The sequence below is a fragment of the Octopus sinensis genome, linkage group LG7 (assembly GCF_006345805.1).
Source record: "Octopus sinensis linkage group LG7, ASM634580v1, whole genome shotgun sequence".
In the NCBI taxonomy this organism is placed as follows: Eukaryota; Metazoa; Mollusca; class Cephalopoda; order Octopoda; family Octopodidae; genus Octopus; species Octopus sinensis.
Genome location: NC_043003.1, coordinates 84,764,316 through 84,780,411, shown reverse-complemented (window position 1 = coordinate 84,780,411; position 16,096 = coordinate 84,764,316). Strand labels below are relative to the sequence as shown.

Sequence of the window (16,096 nt, the reverse complement as noted above, 5' to 3'; positions counted from 1 at the left end):
ATTTTCAAACCTTTTTTCTTATATATATATATATATATATATATATATATATATATATATATATGAGATAAACTTACTTGGAAATGGATGCGTGGCGTTCAACCATATAAATAAAGAAATATATATATGCATATATACATACATATATGCACATACTTACATATATATATGTATATATGAATATACATATATGGGTACAGGACGTCACAAAATGTAAACAACAGGAAATACGAAAACAACATGAACTACGAAGACAAACTTTTGTATGCGAACAACGAGAAAAACAAATGGAAAACAAGAAAAGTAAAACGACCCTTCATCAGTTGTCAACTGTTTATCTACTCCACATATGTGCCTTTGAGAAACAGTTGCTCTCACGAACCAAAATAAAATTTGGGATTTGCGGAGGGTCAAAGTTGGTAACAAAAACAAGACAGTGAAAACAAACAGTGCTAGGCCAGACGAGGTAAGGTGGCAACGCTGGAGGAACATTTTTGACAGGAGAAAAGATAGGAAAGGAGACAGACAAGAATGCGCCTGGTCTGTGCGAAAGACCGATAGAAAAGAAAGATGATCGCGTGAGGAAAAGAAAGATGGACGATGGTCACGTGTAAGCAACGAGAGAGTAAGGGGAGGAGAGAAGAGAGGGAGACAGATAGAAAACGGTGAAGGGGAGAAAAAAGAATTAGAGAAAGGATGAGAGGAGAAAAAACGAAAGGAGAAAGGGGAAAAATAGAGAAAAGAAGAGAGAGAAAACGAGAGGGGGTGAGAGAGAACTGTACAGGGCAGAGTCGCATCAAAATTATTAAGATCAACTTACTTGGAAATGTATGCGTGTGACCAACGTCCATCTTTCTATTTCTCATGTACATATATCTTTCTTTTCCTCATCTATATATATATATATATATATATATATATATATATATGTACACACGCCCGCGGGCACAGGTATGTATGTATGTATCTCTCTCTCTCTCTCTCTATATATATATATATATATATATATATATATAGAGAGAGAGAGAGAGAGAGAGAGAGAGAGAGAAAGAGGGAGCTGGGCGTAAATTCGTTAATCCTTTAATCATTAATTTATGAAGTTAACATTTTCGTTAGCGATTTAACTTTTAGGTTAACTTTGAAAATCATTGTCGGACTAATTAACTTCCGTTACATTTAACTTCCGTTAACTCAAGTCCGTTAACTCCAAAATTTCGTAAAAACTGGCAAACGTTTAAAAGTTTCTATTGTTTACAGATTGTCTCAGCATATTTAATATTGTACGCGTTATTCTTTCAGCCCCGATATAACGTCACTTATTATTATAAGTAACTTGTAGGACCTCGTTTGGTCCTATCTGGATTTGAAACCACATCCACCAGCTTGTTGCATGCAAAGACATCGGGAAATTTCTTTGTCCTGTCAAGAGGAAACAGTGATTGATGTGTTTCCACTTGATCCGTGACCTTGCAGAGGTGGATGCCAACAGAGAAAATATTGACTTCCATAAAGTGGAAAAAATAAATAGAACGAACAAAGTTGTTAAATATTTCGGTGTGAACGCAAATAGCTGTTACGTGGTAATAGGGCATGCTTGAAGTAGAAGCTAAATGTGTCCTTTTCTGGAAAATAGAGCCGTTTACGTGAATTTTCAATGTCACATTCGTTGAAAGCATGCAAAATAACATGGAAAAGAAAAAAAGACCCGTGAAACAAAACTCCCTTGGTGGGGAAACTTCGAGGTCCCCACCATCTTTCTTTTCCGGGAAAATGTGGTTTGCGGCGGGTTTGAAGGTCAGATACATTGAATGCACCAGAAAAAAACTATGAAAAAATATTACTCCACACCGAGGTACGATATATTTACCGAAAGAATAAAATCTTGTACCGACTGTACCTGTATTTTAATTAATTCAAATTAATGTACCTCATTTTGAAAAGTGGCAAAATTTTTGTCGTTTGCCATCTGGGATAGTTTTTGTAACAAATCAAACAATTAAGATGCATTAAGAATTTCAATTTTAGTGTTTATCATTAATGTTATTGCATTTACACCTGTTCATTAGATTTACCTGCCCATAAAAGTCAAATTTACTAAGCAAGATCAGCTAAAATTACATAACTATAAACCAGTAGTATATAAAGCACCCACTGATAAAATTTCAAATCTGTATGTAAAAGATTTACAAAGTTGCAAGCAAATATTGTGGACACCTCTCTTGAACCTGAATAATTCAAAATAACGTGAACAAATAAGCATTATATTTGACACTAAAGATGATTTTAGGTGATTTTTTCTTCCACACACACATAACACGGCCTCGCTCAGTTGGGACGACACGTGGGTTATTTTGACATCATCATTCCATAAAATTTGTTTATGGGGAGAAAAATATTGAAGAATATCAATAGGCGTGTGAGTGGGAAAGAAACGAGAAGGGAGCTTTGGGGATGTGCTTCTAGCAATAGCCAGATCCCTCTTAAATCACATGTTTTCCTTTGAAATTATTGACAATATTTGAAAAACCGGAAATGTTTCTCTCGCGGGTTTTAAGTACGTAGAGAAAAAATAGCCCAAATCGTTTCGCAATAGGGTGGTGAGGGGCTGACGAGGGTGAAAAAAATTTTTTGAAACTTAAAACATTTTTTTCGTGAAAAGATGCCTCCCATCATTCTGAAAACTTTGGTTAAAACACTGGAAAAATTCCCTGTTAAACCGGAGAAGCTCCAACTTGTGTGGGCTGCCTGATCAGAACCTCCCCCCATCCCACCCCCTTCCAAAACTTTTGCCTACAAATTTCTTTGTAATCGTAACTAACGCCGTTTGAAAGGTATTTGTATAAAATTTCATTAAAAAATACCTATGTCGGGTCCTGTGGGTTTCACGAAACTCCTCTATCCAACCACTCAGACAATTTTTCCAAATAAATCGTTACATATACTCAACCTATAGGATATAAGCAATTATTTGGTGAAAGCTTCGTTAAAAAGTATCCATTTTTCTGGAAGTTATGAGGCAGCAAAATTGTGGGGTATTAAACTATAGTTATGCCTTTTTCAATTAAAGTTAACGTTAACGGATTAATGTTAACTTCTGTTACATTTTCAAAGTATTAACGCATTAATGGTGAACGAAGTTGACTTTTTGGAAAGAAACGAAGTTAACTTTCCGATTAAAGGTGCCCACCTCTGCATAGCCGAAATTGCGAGGATGATCCGATTCTTGACTGAAGATTAAAGGCTTCGAATGACCCGTCCGTATCGTCTATTTAGATGTTTTGCGTTCTTGTCCCATTTTGTATTATACATATATATATATATATATAGCGGCGTACGTACACTTTATTCTCTTACATATATATATATATATATATATATATATATACACACACACACATACATACATACATACATACATACATACATACATACATACATACATACATACATACATACATACATACATACATACATACATAGTACCTATATGGGTATTGCTGTATGTAAAATCGGCGTTTGTATCACAGCGTATATTAATGTATTTTGCGTGAGAACTTAGCCTCACATGAAGTTGTTAGGACCGTATGATTCAAACCAAATAAAGATTTTTTCTACGCTGGTTGATTTGTTGAATGCGAACGTCAAGCAATATAGCAAATTAAATATAAATCCACTGAAGTCTGAAATTGAAATCTAAGACGCAAAAAAAAAAAAAATTCTCAAACCAAAGGCAGAAATGGTGATCTATAAAGCCAAAGTAGTCTACAATCTGGTTTCGATTCGTGGTTGAATCTATAACAAAGCTAGAGAAAGTTACGTATACTTTACTTTCTTATATTATCTTTCCTTCTTTGTAAACAAAGTTAATACCATGATGTTTTACTCGTAGCCCTAAAGTCGGAACCAAACCTTATATTTCATGGAAGGCATGTAGCCTAAAAACCTATTTAAATACCCCCTACCCCATTGATATGTTTGTAGTCCAAGCCTTAACATATGGTTCTGTAGTAAATGAACTGGAACATAAGAACATGTTATTTAGACTGAAATGCATGGTGTTTCCTAAAACAAATATCATATATTACTTTATAAATACGACATTCGTCCACTATAAATTTCAAGAAGAAATGGTGGTAGGCAATTATTGGGTAGCGGGATGCAGTGTATTTATTTATTTACATATCTGCTTTTATGTAAACGTTCGTGTGAAAATATAAAGCTATGACATACTAAAAAGTATATCCAGTTCTTATCAATAAGAAAAAAAGAGAGAAATAGTAAGGGAGTGGATAAAGAACCGCTAAATGTTGTTATCATTTTGTAGTCTCTATAAATTGGAAGATATTTGTGGTTTGTAAATCCTTGAGAATCCTTGTGGTTGGTAAATCCTTGAGAATGAATTGTACCTCCGATCTCGGTAAGTCATTTGGAGAGTAACATCAAAATGTCGTCTCTCTCATATTGATGATCTATACATTAAGAAGGCTGTCATCACTGACATCCCACTATTTTTCCTACTCACAAGATGTCTTGTTACCTGACATTATTGATTCGTAGGGAGATGTTCTTAACTCCTAACGGATTTGTTGGGGTGGCGCTATGACATACAGCATATCTTGGGTATTTGAAACCTGGTGAAGCCTATCCCTCTCTAGTACTGAATACAGTCGATTTCTTCCAATGAGAAATAGATTGAGGGAAAGTAAGACAGAAGAAGAAATTGACCTTAGAGCCGGACAAATACTATATTTATCGATCTCGTAAGTATGGAAAGTAAAGTTGATCTCAGCAGGATTTGATCGCAGAAGGAAGAGGGCCAGAATAAAATCCTGAACATTTTATCCGACGTTCTAACGACTCTCCTAAATCGCAACATCGTCGACTGTAGTCGTATAACCTTATAGTAAATGTTTATCGGTACTGGAGTATTATTCTTTTTAACACACACCCAAAAACCAGAAAACAATCGAATTATATTTCGATCGACTAGAACCTAAAATCGAAAATCAATAAAAACGCTTATATCAATGACACAAATGATGACTTTGATAAAAAAAAATATGCGCATGCGTATGTACGGAGTTATTTTGGCCTGCTAAAAGTACCAGCCCATCTCCTTCAAATCACGCCCTAAAGCCTTACAATGAAAAGGTCACATTGTATAATGTAGTGCACTATTTGGAGGTAAAAAGCGGTGAACACTGACATCATATATGGCCGCTCGATTTCGTGCTGACCTGGAGTTAAACAACAGCAACAACAACAAAATCAACAAGAACAACAGCATCAACAAAAATAACATCGAAGGAAAACAAACAAACAAAAGAAACATCTTCATAAAGAATATATACAACAACAGCAAAAACAACCCTACTGAAAAGTGGACTACAAAGTGATCGCTAGAAGAAGCAGTCATATCTCCCTCAAATTCCACTCCCTGTCTGAATGGAGAAAAAAGTAAATTAAATTTAATGTAAAATGACAGGGCAGTAACAGTTAAAGGATTTTTGTTAATGTCTGGTTACCCAATAAATGTGGACCTTAGGGGCCAAACAATAACGCCAACAGCACCATAAAGATGATCTCTAACATGCGCAGTGCTACCATGAACTGAATATATAAAATAGACGCATGTATAAAATAGACGCTTCCTCTGCACCACGTAGTCATATCCAGTATGTTGGGGCTACAGAAGCATGGCTATCTAGCAGGTTCTTACAACTAGATATATTGAAGGAATGTCCATGATTCTTACATACACTACACTGGCGACATTCGTCGCCTGTGTAGTGCATTTTCTGTGTCGATGCTCTCATTGTGTGGCATCTTGAGTAAGTATCTTTTAACGTAGTTTATCATCTACCGAAACCTTGTGAGTAAAAATGGAACATTAAACAAAAAGAAACTCGTTGGATGAATTTATCTCAGATCTGAGAGTTTTGCCTTCTCACACACACACAGTCATGTTGGATGTGCCTGAGAATGACAATCTAATCCAATGAGCAGGTAGCTCAGTTAATTGAACAACTCAAGGATCATCGTCAAAACGGACGGAGATCTATTTGCTATACTTTCCATCGCATTACATCAGTTTGTCCTGCATTAGCTCCAGCTAAGTATATCTGGAATCACCACAACACAGCAAAGCTGACAAAAATACACCTGGCTACCAAGTTTCAGCTCGGTATTGAGAAAGTTCTATGCTATTCATATGAACGTCATCTGTCTTTCAAAGCAAGACTACGAACATACTATAAAATTTCAGATCATAGACAACATGCAATCTGAGTCCCCCTTAGGTCACAGCTCTGACCATGGGATTGCACCTTGAAAGTTACCCTTACAGGCACAAGTCCAGACGAGGTTGTTTATGGAAGACCAGTAGTCGCCCATGCATACCGGTCTCCTCTCTCCACGCCACCAGTGTTATCCAAGGGAAACGCAAATGTTGATACAGTTTGGCACCTGTGACGTCACAACTCATTTCTACAGCTGAGTGAACTGGAGCAACGTGAAATAAAGTGTCTTGCTCAAGAACACAGCACGCAGCCCGGTCCGGGATTCGAGCTCACAACCTCACGATCGTAAGCTTGACGCTCTAACCACTGAGCCATGCGTCTTCATAACATGCAATAGATAACACTTAACAATAGAAAGAAACTTAATAAGAGAAAAATACCAATGCTATCTCCAAAAGCTTCAGGTGAAAAGGAACAACGTCAGGCTTGGGTTTAGCCGCAACAAGAGCAATGTTTAGCCACGCAGGGAGAGAAAAACTTTAAATCACAAAATAAACAAGGCGCTAACATCAGTGCAAACTATGCGATCAGTATAACGAGACAGCTGAACCCGTCCATTTTGCTCTTCAATCCTTGCAAAGTCAGAATATTTCCACAAACTCTATCGACTAAGCAGCTATATTCACTAGAAAGGTGTTTAACTTCTAAAAGGCAATACTAACATTTCGAAGTGAATACTGAGAAGTATATAAGCGTGAACGAAACATGGTACATGGTAAAACTAATATGGAGCTTGCATGTACAAACTAAGTATGAGCTGGTAGCAAAACCTCGAGATATAATTATCAGAGACGGGCTTAAAATTATCTGTATTCTCATAGATGTCTGAACCCTTCCGGAAAAAATAGTACCTAGAAGGTGGTCGAGAACGTATCAAATTATTAGGATCTTGAACTGAAAATGGGCAGGATGTGGAAATGAATGTTAAAACGGTCTCAATAATAACTGATAGGGTAAAGAAGAATCCTTTCTACTGTAGGTAGAAGGTCTGGAGTTTGAGGGGAATAATTGATCACATCGACCCCAGTACTTGACTGGTACTTAATTTATCGACTCCCTAAAGGATGAAAGGCAAAGATTACCTCGGCGAAATTTGAACCTAGAACGTTAAGATGGTCGAAGTGCTGCTAAGCATTTTGAATACGGTAAAAAAGAATATGAACAAGAAGATAAAAGGCCAGTCAGACTTTTCAGCTTTACATCCCATGCGATACACTTTCAATACAATATCACAATTCACATAGTACACGTCATAACCCATACGCTATAAAAACTTGAGGCATCTCCAGAATTACTCTCTGACAATATAACACAAACCTAACAACATATATCCTACGTAATCACCACCCAGCAAATTTATATAGTAATATTCTTAAATAACACTGTATTCACAATTTTTGGTCTTGGATAAATATTTCATATTTGCTTACCCTTAGAAAGTATAAAAAATGGCTAATAATTCCTTCAAACTTTGCTTTTGTTACATTTATTCAAACCTCAAAGAATCTTTCTCAACATATGGCTATGGTGCTCCCCCACTACTCCTGCTCATGATCAGAAATACACATATTGTCAGCCACTAAGGGATATGCTCAAGTGGTTAAGGTCGAGCAACTGACAAGTAAATTTGTTATATTTGCTATAAAAATATTTCTGTTTCAGCAACTCAGCACCGACTCTGTCTGAAATGAAATGGAAAATAGGTCAGTTTTAAAACATTGATTCCCATGACACAAAAACAAAGAATGAAGTGAATAATAGTCATTTTCTTTGATTTCTAGGTAGAAGCAGATAGGAAATAACACTTACTGACCAAAGGCAAAAAGAAACAGATAAAAAATCCGTTACACTGTTTAATCGATACCTGACACTATTACACAATTCAAACCACCAACAACTCTGACAACTCATTCTCTACTCAAGTACTGTCCCACCTAGCGCTGAAACATGTAGCACGACTCAAGTAACACATACGAAATATAACGTCACTCAACAAAATAGCTCACATTGCACAGACCCTATAGAGCAGTGGTACCCAAAGTGGGCAGTACTGCCCTCTGGGGGGCAGTGGAAAGCTCTGAGGGGGAATTGAAAGTGGGATGATAATGGAGTAATCAATTGGGCGACTGGTGTAAAAACAACAAAATAATAGGTTAATGAGGTTAAGTTTTATTTGTGAAATGCATTTGCTTTCAATTTGATTCAGTAAGAGGTCTATGTTTGTGGTGATAAGTTTAGGTGGGGGCTTAAGACTGTGGCTTGGGTGCCCGAAAAAGTTTGGGAACCACTGGTATAGAACAAAAGATAAAAGAGACAACACTCCTAAATAACACCAGGAAGCAACAAACCAAATTCTACAAAGCAGCTATATAACATACAACACAATCCTACCCTTCTAAAAGGCAATACTATACACATTTCATGAACACAGAGGTGTAGTAGATTCTTAAGTGATGATGGCGATGATAATGAGTAGTAGTAGGAGGAGGAGGAGGAGGGAGGATGAGGAGGAAGAGGAGTAGGAATGGAGGAGGAGTAGGAAGAAGAGAAAAGAAGAAGACATATATATTAGATATACATATATGTGTGTGTATATATATATATATATATATATATAGTAAATCCCCGAAAACAACAACAAATAAACAACAGCACGAGGACGTGGCACATGTAAAGTTTTAGCCGACGCTCAGGGAAAGAAAGATGGTTTAACGTTTCGAGTATCGCTCTTCTTCAGAAACAGAGGAAAGTCCAATACAAACGAAGACGGGAGAAGAAAATCGTCAACGATTCAAATGTGGTTACATTTTGAAATGACCAGAAGGGGATGGATGAAAAAAAAGTTCTTTCTGAGACAGGAGAGCTTAAAAGAAGGAGGTATGAGTGTGTATGCGTGGGTATGTGCATGCGCGCAAGTCTGTGTGTGTATGTGTAAAATCATGTGTGGGTGCGTATGTGTTGTGTATGTGTGTTGTTTGTGCGGTGTTGGATGTTTGTATGTGCATGTGTGAATGAACTTTGTGTCTCTTAATGTTGTAGGAAGAATTCAGAAGCATGGTAACAAGAGTGGTGGTCTTTTGTGTAGTTGCGTGTCTCTTCACATGTGCGTAGAGGAACGGTCAGTAGAAAGGTGTTTAACAGTAGAAAGGTGTTTAATAACTATCAATAAATGTGATAAAATATGAAAATTATACATTACTATAAAAACTGAGTGTGTCTTCTTTTGTTTCAGACTAAATAAATTCAGATTTGTAAGTTAGATAATGGCTATAGACCAAACTATCTTCATAACTCTCCACAAGGGCGTCGAAAGTAATTCCACTATAGCAAAAATGCTTAAAATTAACCGAACAACTGTCTGAAAAATTGTCAAAAACTTTCAAGAGGCTGGTTCCACAGCTGATCGACCTGGACATGGCCGAAAAAGAAGTGTACAGACTCCTCAGCTTATCAAAATTACTAGAGAAAAGATGCGTCAAATCCTCATAATTCTGTCAGAAAACTAACTGCCACAGCATAAATAAGCCGAACATCGAAGTATCAAGTGCTGAGGGTGGTGCTCAGGATCCACCTCTACCAGATGATCCACCGTCATGAGCTTACGCGAGTTTACAAGGCCATGAGACTGAAAAGAAGTCATCGTATTCTGCATCAGATTGCTGAAGGCACGCTGCCCACAGCGTGCCTTCAGCACGGTGTTTACTGATGAAAGGAAATTTGACATCGAACAGACAGTAAACCACTAGAGTGACCGACTTTGGAGTGTGTCTGGCTCCCTCGAGGATAGGCTTATAAATCAATGTAAGATTCAAGGATTCAGGTGTAGGAAGTTTGTTTCCTAGCTAACAGAACCTCGGAAGTAATAATTACTGAACGAGGGGTATTTAACTAACCACTCATCAGGCCGAAGATACCTTAATTAAATGAAGGTTACATGGTCGTCAAGGGATCCCAAGTTAACTTGCAGATTTGATCGATCGAATATAACCTTCATTTTACTAAGGTACCTTCTAGCTAGTGGAGTAGCCTTCGTCGAGTAATTATTACTTCCGAGGTTCTGCTAGCTAAGAAACATATGTAACCTTGCTTCATTTCCTCAATTTGGAGAAAATAGATAGATAGATAGATAGATAGATAGATAGATAGATAGATAGATAGATAGATAGATTAGATAGATTAGATAGATTAGATAGATAGATTAGATAGATTAGATAGATAAAACGAACTAAATTTGAGAATTACATCACAGTCACCTATACAAATACATAGGATTCGAGTCGAAGAAACTGGGACACATAAAGGAAATGAAGGAGAAATTTGAAATGAGTACTACAGAATAACTAGACTAGTAATGTCAGAAATGAAATAAATATAAATATTCGTGCTCGTGTCATATGTTTTACAGAAAACAACTACGACATAAAACAGAAGTTATTAAAAATTCTTAGACTGGAAAACTATTTCAATAATGTTCTGAAGGCATCCCCAGAAGCAAATATAAGCAGAATATTTCCTCCCTGCACAGAAGGAAGATGGAGTTTGAAACAAATAAAAGCTACCATAATGTAACAACAGTAGATAGAAAATATTATACTTAAAAGAAAGCAAAATGGAACTGATTAAGATAATAAGGAATCTTGAAGAAAGTGGGACTTCCCCCGACCATACACTGTTCTGCGTTCTCTCTAAACTCACCCACGGTCCATACTGTGCTGCGAAGGTGACAACGAGTGAAGGTGACAACGAGCTAAGGATTCTCACCAAAACCAATATCTCTGGCTGTGAATCCTATAGTCTTTCATTCTATACATTGTAAATCTTGTATTCTTCAATTCTATACGTTGCGGCCCCAGTTTGTTGGCAGGTGTGTGACATACCACTGCATCATGTCACCTAGCTTCGTTCTCAGTCTTGAAGAATCAGGTACACAAATTATGTACTAATACTTTTACGTCTTTTTCTCCTCTTTTTATATGGGTGACGTGAACAGTGCTTCCTCCGCTATGACAAATAATTTTCAGTGCTATTCCACAAGAAAAAAGTTCCCTTGATTAACTAATAAATAAATGTTCACCAGGTGTAAAGTGTAAAATCTACCTGACCACCTTATTTCTACCGTTTCCTATCCTTAAGCACAGAAATTAAGGAAGAAATCATGGGGAACTGCTGATCTGCTATATACAGATACAAGAATATTAAACGAAGTACGAGTAAAGAAGGATTTAGCTATTGGATGGATAGATTACAGGATGACTTACGACAATGCCCTACACAACTGGTTCTTGGAATGTCTGAAGAATTTCGTAGTCAATGAAAAGATAAACAAGTTTTTGGAGAAAGCAATGAAAGTGTGGGAAGCAGTGCCAACGTTTCCCACACTAGGCTACGTGAAAATACGCAGGGACATTTTCCAAGGAGACTAGCTCTCTCCATTACCTTTTGTCATTGTGCTAATCCCATTGACTAAGAAGATCCAGGCCTACTTATGAGTTTACCAAATCCAAGATGAGAGTAAATTACCTATTTTATGTGGATGATCTCAAGCTGTTTACAGAAACTAAAACAGAGAGTATTCAGTAGAAATAACGGAAGGCAGTTCTGAAGAGGCTGGAATGTAAACTGTGATGGAATTAAATTGCCAGAAAACAATATCATTAGATCGTTGTGGAATAATGAGGAGTACAAATATCTAGGAATGGTGCAAGACAATAGGATAATGGAAGGATAAATGTGAAAGAAAGTCACTAAAGTGTACAAGAGAAGAATTAGGAGGGTCCTCGAAACAAAATTAAATGACTGCAACATCATTAAAGCCATAAATACCTGGGCTGTGTCCGTATTGAGATACTCTGCTCTCTTTCTGAAATGGACAAAGGTCGAGCTACAGAACTTGGATAGAACTAGGAAAGTGCTCACAATGCACAACGCACTCCTCCCTAAAAGCAATACCGGCCGAGTCTACCTACCAAGATAGGAAGGTGGCAGAGGATTGCTAAACGCAGAAGACGGGGTCTGAAAAATTATGTTGTGCAGAGTAAATAAAGTATACTATCGGCTGCCAACGATACCCAAGAAGTGACCGAAACAGTAGGAGAATTCAGAGAAAAGAAAGAACGACGGAGCAAACAGATGGAAAGAGATGGAACTATACTACCAAAATGTTGGGAATAAAGACTGCTGACTCTGGTTGACGAATGGAAACGTGAAACGAGAAACAGAAACGCTAATTATGGCCGCTCAGAAACAAGCCCTTAGAATAACTCTGATAAAAGCAAAGATCGGCAAAATTTAATCAGACAGCGAATGTAGAATCTGCAGGAAAGGAGACGAAAATATCAATCAGCTTTTGAGTAAACGCAGTACACTAACACAAAAGAAATATAAGCGCAGACATGACTGTGTAGGCAAAAGAGTGTAATGGGATGTTACCTGTGTGCGTGGCTTCAAGATAACAGAAAATTGGTATGTACACGAACAAGAGGCTGTGATAGAAAATGAGAATTACAAGATCTTGTGGGATATCACCAAAAAAGTTGGTCGTGTTATTGACGTAAAAAAAACGGATTTGATCATAGCGAACAAAATGCACAAAAACGTAAGATCATAGATTTTGCAATTCCCTATGATAGCAGAGTCGATATCAAAGTAATTGAAAAAAAAATTCATATCAGGATCTAGCCAGAGAGTTGAGGAAACTGTGGAAGGCCAAGACAACAATTATTACTATAGAGATTGGAATTGAAACTTACATTGTCGACCTGCAGAAAAGTAACATCTGCAAGAATATCAAAGAAGACTCGTGAGATTTGGTGTCACCAAACCACAAGATAACATACCTGGTAACTAAATTAGCATGCACTAGCATAATAATAATAATAATAATAATTCCTACTATAGGAACAAAACCAGCAATCTTGAAGGGCGGTGTTAGTAGATTTATCGACCCTGAAAAGATAAAATGCACAACTGAACTCGGCAAGATTTGAACTCAGAACCTAATGAGTCGGGACAAATGCCAGAAAACGTTTTGCCCGACGCCTTAGCGATTCTGTCAGCTCACTTCTGTTAATAATGAGTGGTTCTGATTTAGGCACAAGAGCAGCAATTTTTTCTGGGGGAGGCTGGTCGGTATCATAGATCTCAGTACATTGGAGGTATTTTATTTCATCAAACCTGAAATAATAAAAGGCAAATTGACCTCGGCGCCATTTGAACTTATTTTTTTCCGATGCTCTAGCAACTCTGTCAAACCAACAATGATAATTATTATAAGATTAGTAATTTTGAGCAGAAAGGGTTTGTTGATACCAATGGCCTAGTACTTGGCTAATACTTTATGTCAGTGAACCCGAAAGGACAAAAAGAAAAATGACTCTGGCGGGATTGGAACTCAGAATGTAAAGAATCGGAGCAAATATTATATATTATTTTATCCGGTGCGGGTATTTCATTCGGTTCTATATTTGTATTTGCAGCGGCGATAATGGATAAGGTAAACTGCAAAAGCGATTGAAAATTTACATAGAACACAGAATGACAATGAAAAAAGGAGAAACAAAAATGATGATCAATGAAAATTAAACAGGATTTATCAATAGCTGATGAATGAGTTCAGTAAAGACATACAATTTGAAGTTGTACAAGCAATGTGTGCTAAGTCTAATTTCAAATAAGGAAATACTAAAACTAAATAAAATAACAAGGATTAATGAAACAGACTAAAATACAGTGATCAACGAATTAGATAAAATTCCTTTTTCAAAATAGAAGAAAAGGTAGGAAGGGTATATGTTAAGCTGAAATTTTGAACATTTACACCTGAATGCCCCAATCTGAAACAGTAGGTGCTTCAGCATTCATGTAAATAATTGGGATTAAAGTAAACAGTGGTTAGCAAAACAAGACAGACAATGATGCTATTCAAAATACATTAGTAAAGCAGATACCGTAATGTTATATTTACTAAGGTCATTTTGTACAAACGGAAACTGATATAAATGAGGGCAGGAAGCCAATTGCGTGTAGTTTTGGAGATAACAAAACAATGATTGACATAATGTATACTGGCTTAGTTAAATTAATATTTGTCTTCGAGCTAATATTTTTATCTACTCATAGTTTATATCATGCTACTTGGAGTTAGTTAAAAATACACGGTTACTCTTTTACTCTTTTACTTGTTTCAGTCATTTGACTGCGGCCATGCCGGAGCACCGCCTTTACTCGAGCAAGTCGACCCCGGGACTTATTCTTTGTAAGCCCAGTACTTATTCTATCGGTCTCTTTTTGCCGAACCGCTAAGTAACGGGGACGTAAACACACCAGCATCGGTTGTCAAGCAATGCTAGGGAGACAAACACAAATACACACACATATATATATATATATACGACAGGCTTCTTTCAGTTTCCGTCTACCAAATCCACTCACAAGGCTTTGGTCGGCCCGGGGCTATAGCAGAAGACACTTGCCCAAGATGCCACGCAGTGGGACTGAACCCGGAACCATGTGGTTGGTTAGCAAGCTACTTACCACACAGCCACTCCTGCGCAAGTTTTTTTTTTTTTTTTTTTTAACCAAATTTCACTAACTCAGTCCTTGAAAAGCAAAATTGGCCTCGGTGGGATTTCAAAAAGGAATGTAAAGGTCTGTAACAAATACCGTAAATTATCCCTAAAACAACAACAACAACAACTTAATTGATTAGAACTGTTATCATAAACAAATTTTGTCGTTATATAAATGATGGCTACAGCAAATATTCTGCCCAGTATCACAGATTTGCTTGTCAGTTGCTTGGCTAGTTAAACATGTCCATTAGTAGCTGACGATATGTGCATTTCTGATCACGAGCAGAAATAGTGGGTGGGGGAGGTATCATAGTCACGTGTCGAGAGGAATTATTTGGGGCTTTGAATAATTCACTTCTGGAAACATTAGTGTTTCGTTCATCAATAAACAAACCTTATTCAGGAATCTTTTAGCGCGGGATAGGCTACTCGACCGGAGTGACTGGGCCCCCACCTGCAAGATCATGCACTGTTTATCTTGATATGAGCTCACTAAATCACGTACATATGGTTGTGATGCATGTACCTGGTATACTTTTAACAGATGGGTAGTCGTGATGAATATCTTTGGCTCCATATATTTGTACCCAAGTGACACTGATGGCATGCGTTCCTCTCTCACTCAATAATAATAATATTAATAATAATAATAATAATAATAATAATAATAATAATAATAATAATAATAATAACAAAAACAACGAAAACAACAACATCAACAACAACATCAATTTTTAAAGATTGGCCCAAAATCACAGATTTGTGCGAAAGAAAGAGTTTACCATTATTTGAGTGATGCTAATTTTTTAATTAATGCCAGAGCAATGTAATCACTTACTTTTTATAATTTGTATTCGGTTGGGCTGGAAATTGAATATATTTGTACCCCGAAGTGGTGCTGTTAGTCCATTCACAGTCTTCTTCTCCTGAAAATAAAAACAACCATGACTTAACGCTTTCTATGCTATATTATGCTAGTTAACTCAGTAGAGAGAATGTTACTAGTTTCCCTATAGACAATTTCGACTGTGAGAGAAATCTAAATGAAATTAGATTTCGGGATGAAGTTTGAATAACTAAAAAAAAATTTATGCAAATAGAAGGACGTTAAAATGACGCGCAAATTTACAGAACCCTTGCATAGTTACACATACATGAATACATGCATACACACACATACACACACACATACATACATACATAAGCGACAGCGAAGCTCTCTGAGTT

The 16,096-nt window shown here is 36.9% G+C and overlaps 1 protein-coding gene across 1 annotated transcript in view; it reads right to left on the bottom strand.

Annotated features, from left to right (window-relative positions):
- Nucleotides 1–16,096, bottom strand: part of LOC115214285 (tolloid-like protein 2) — a 125,826-nt gene that overhangs the window by 82,845 nt on the left and 26,885 nt on the right. The window contains exon 3 of the mRNA XM_029783431.2: nt 15,708–15,795. Within this exon, the coding sequence (XP_029639291.1) occupies nt 15,708–15,795 (88 nt within the window). The remainder of the gene's footprint in view (nt 1–15,707; nt 15,796–16,096) is intronic.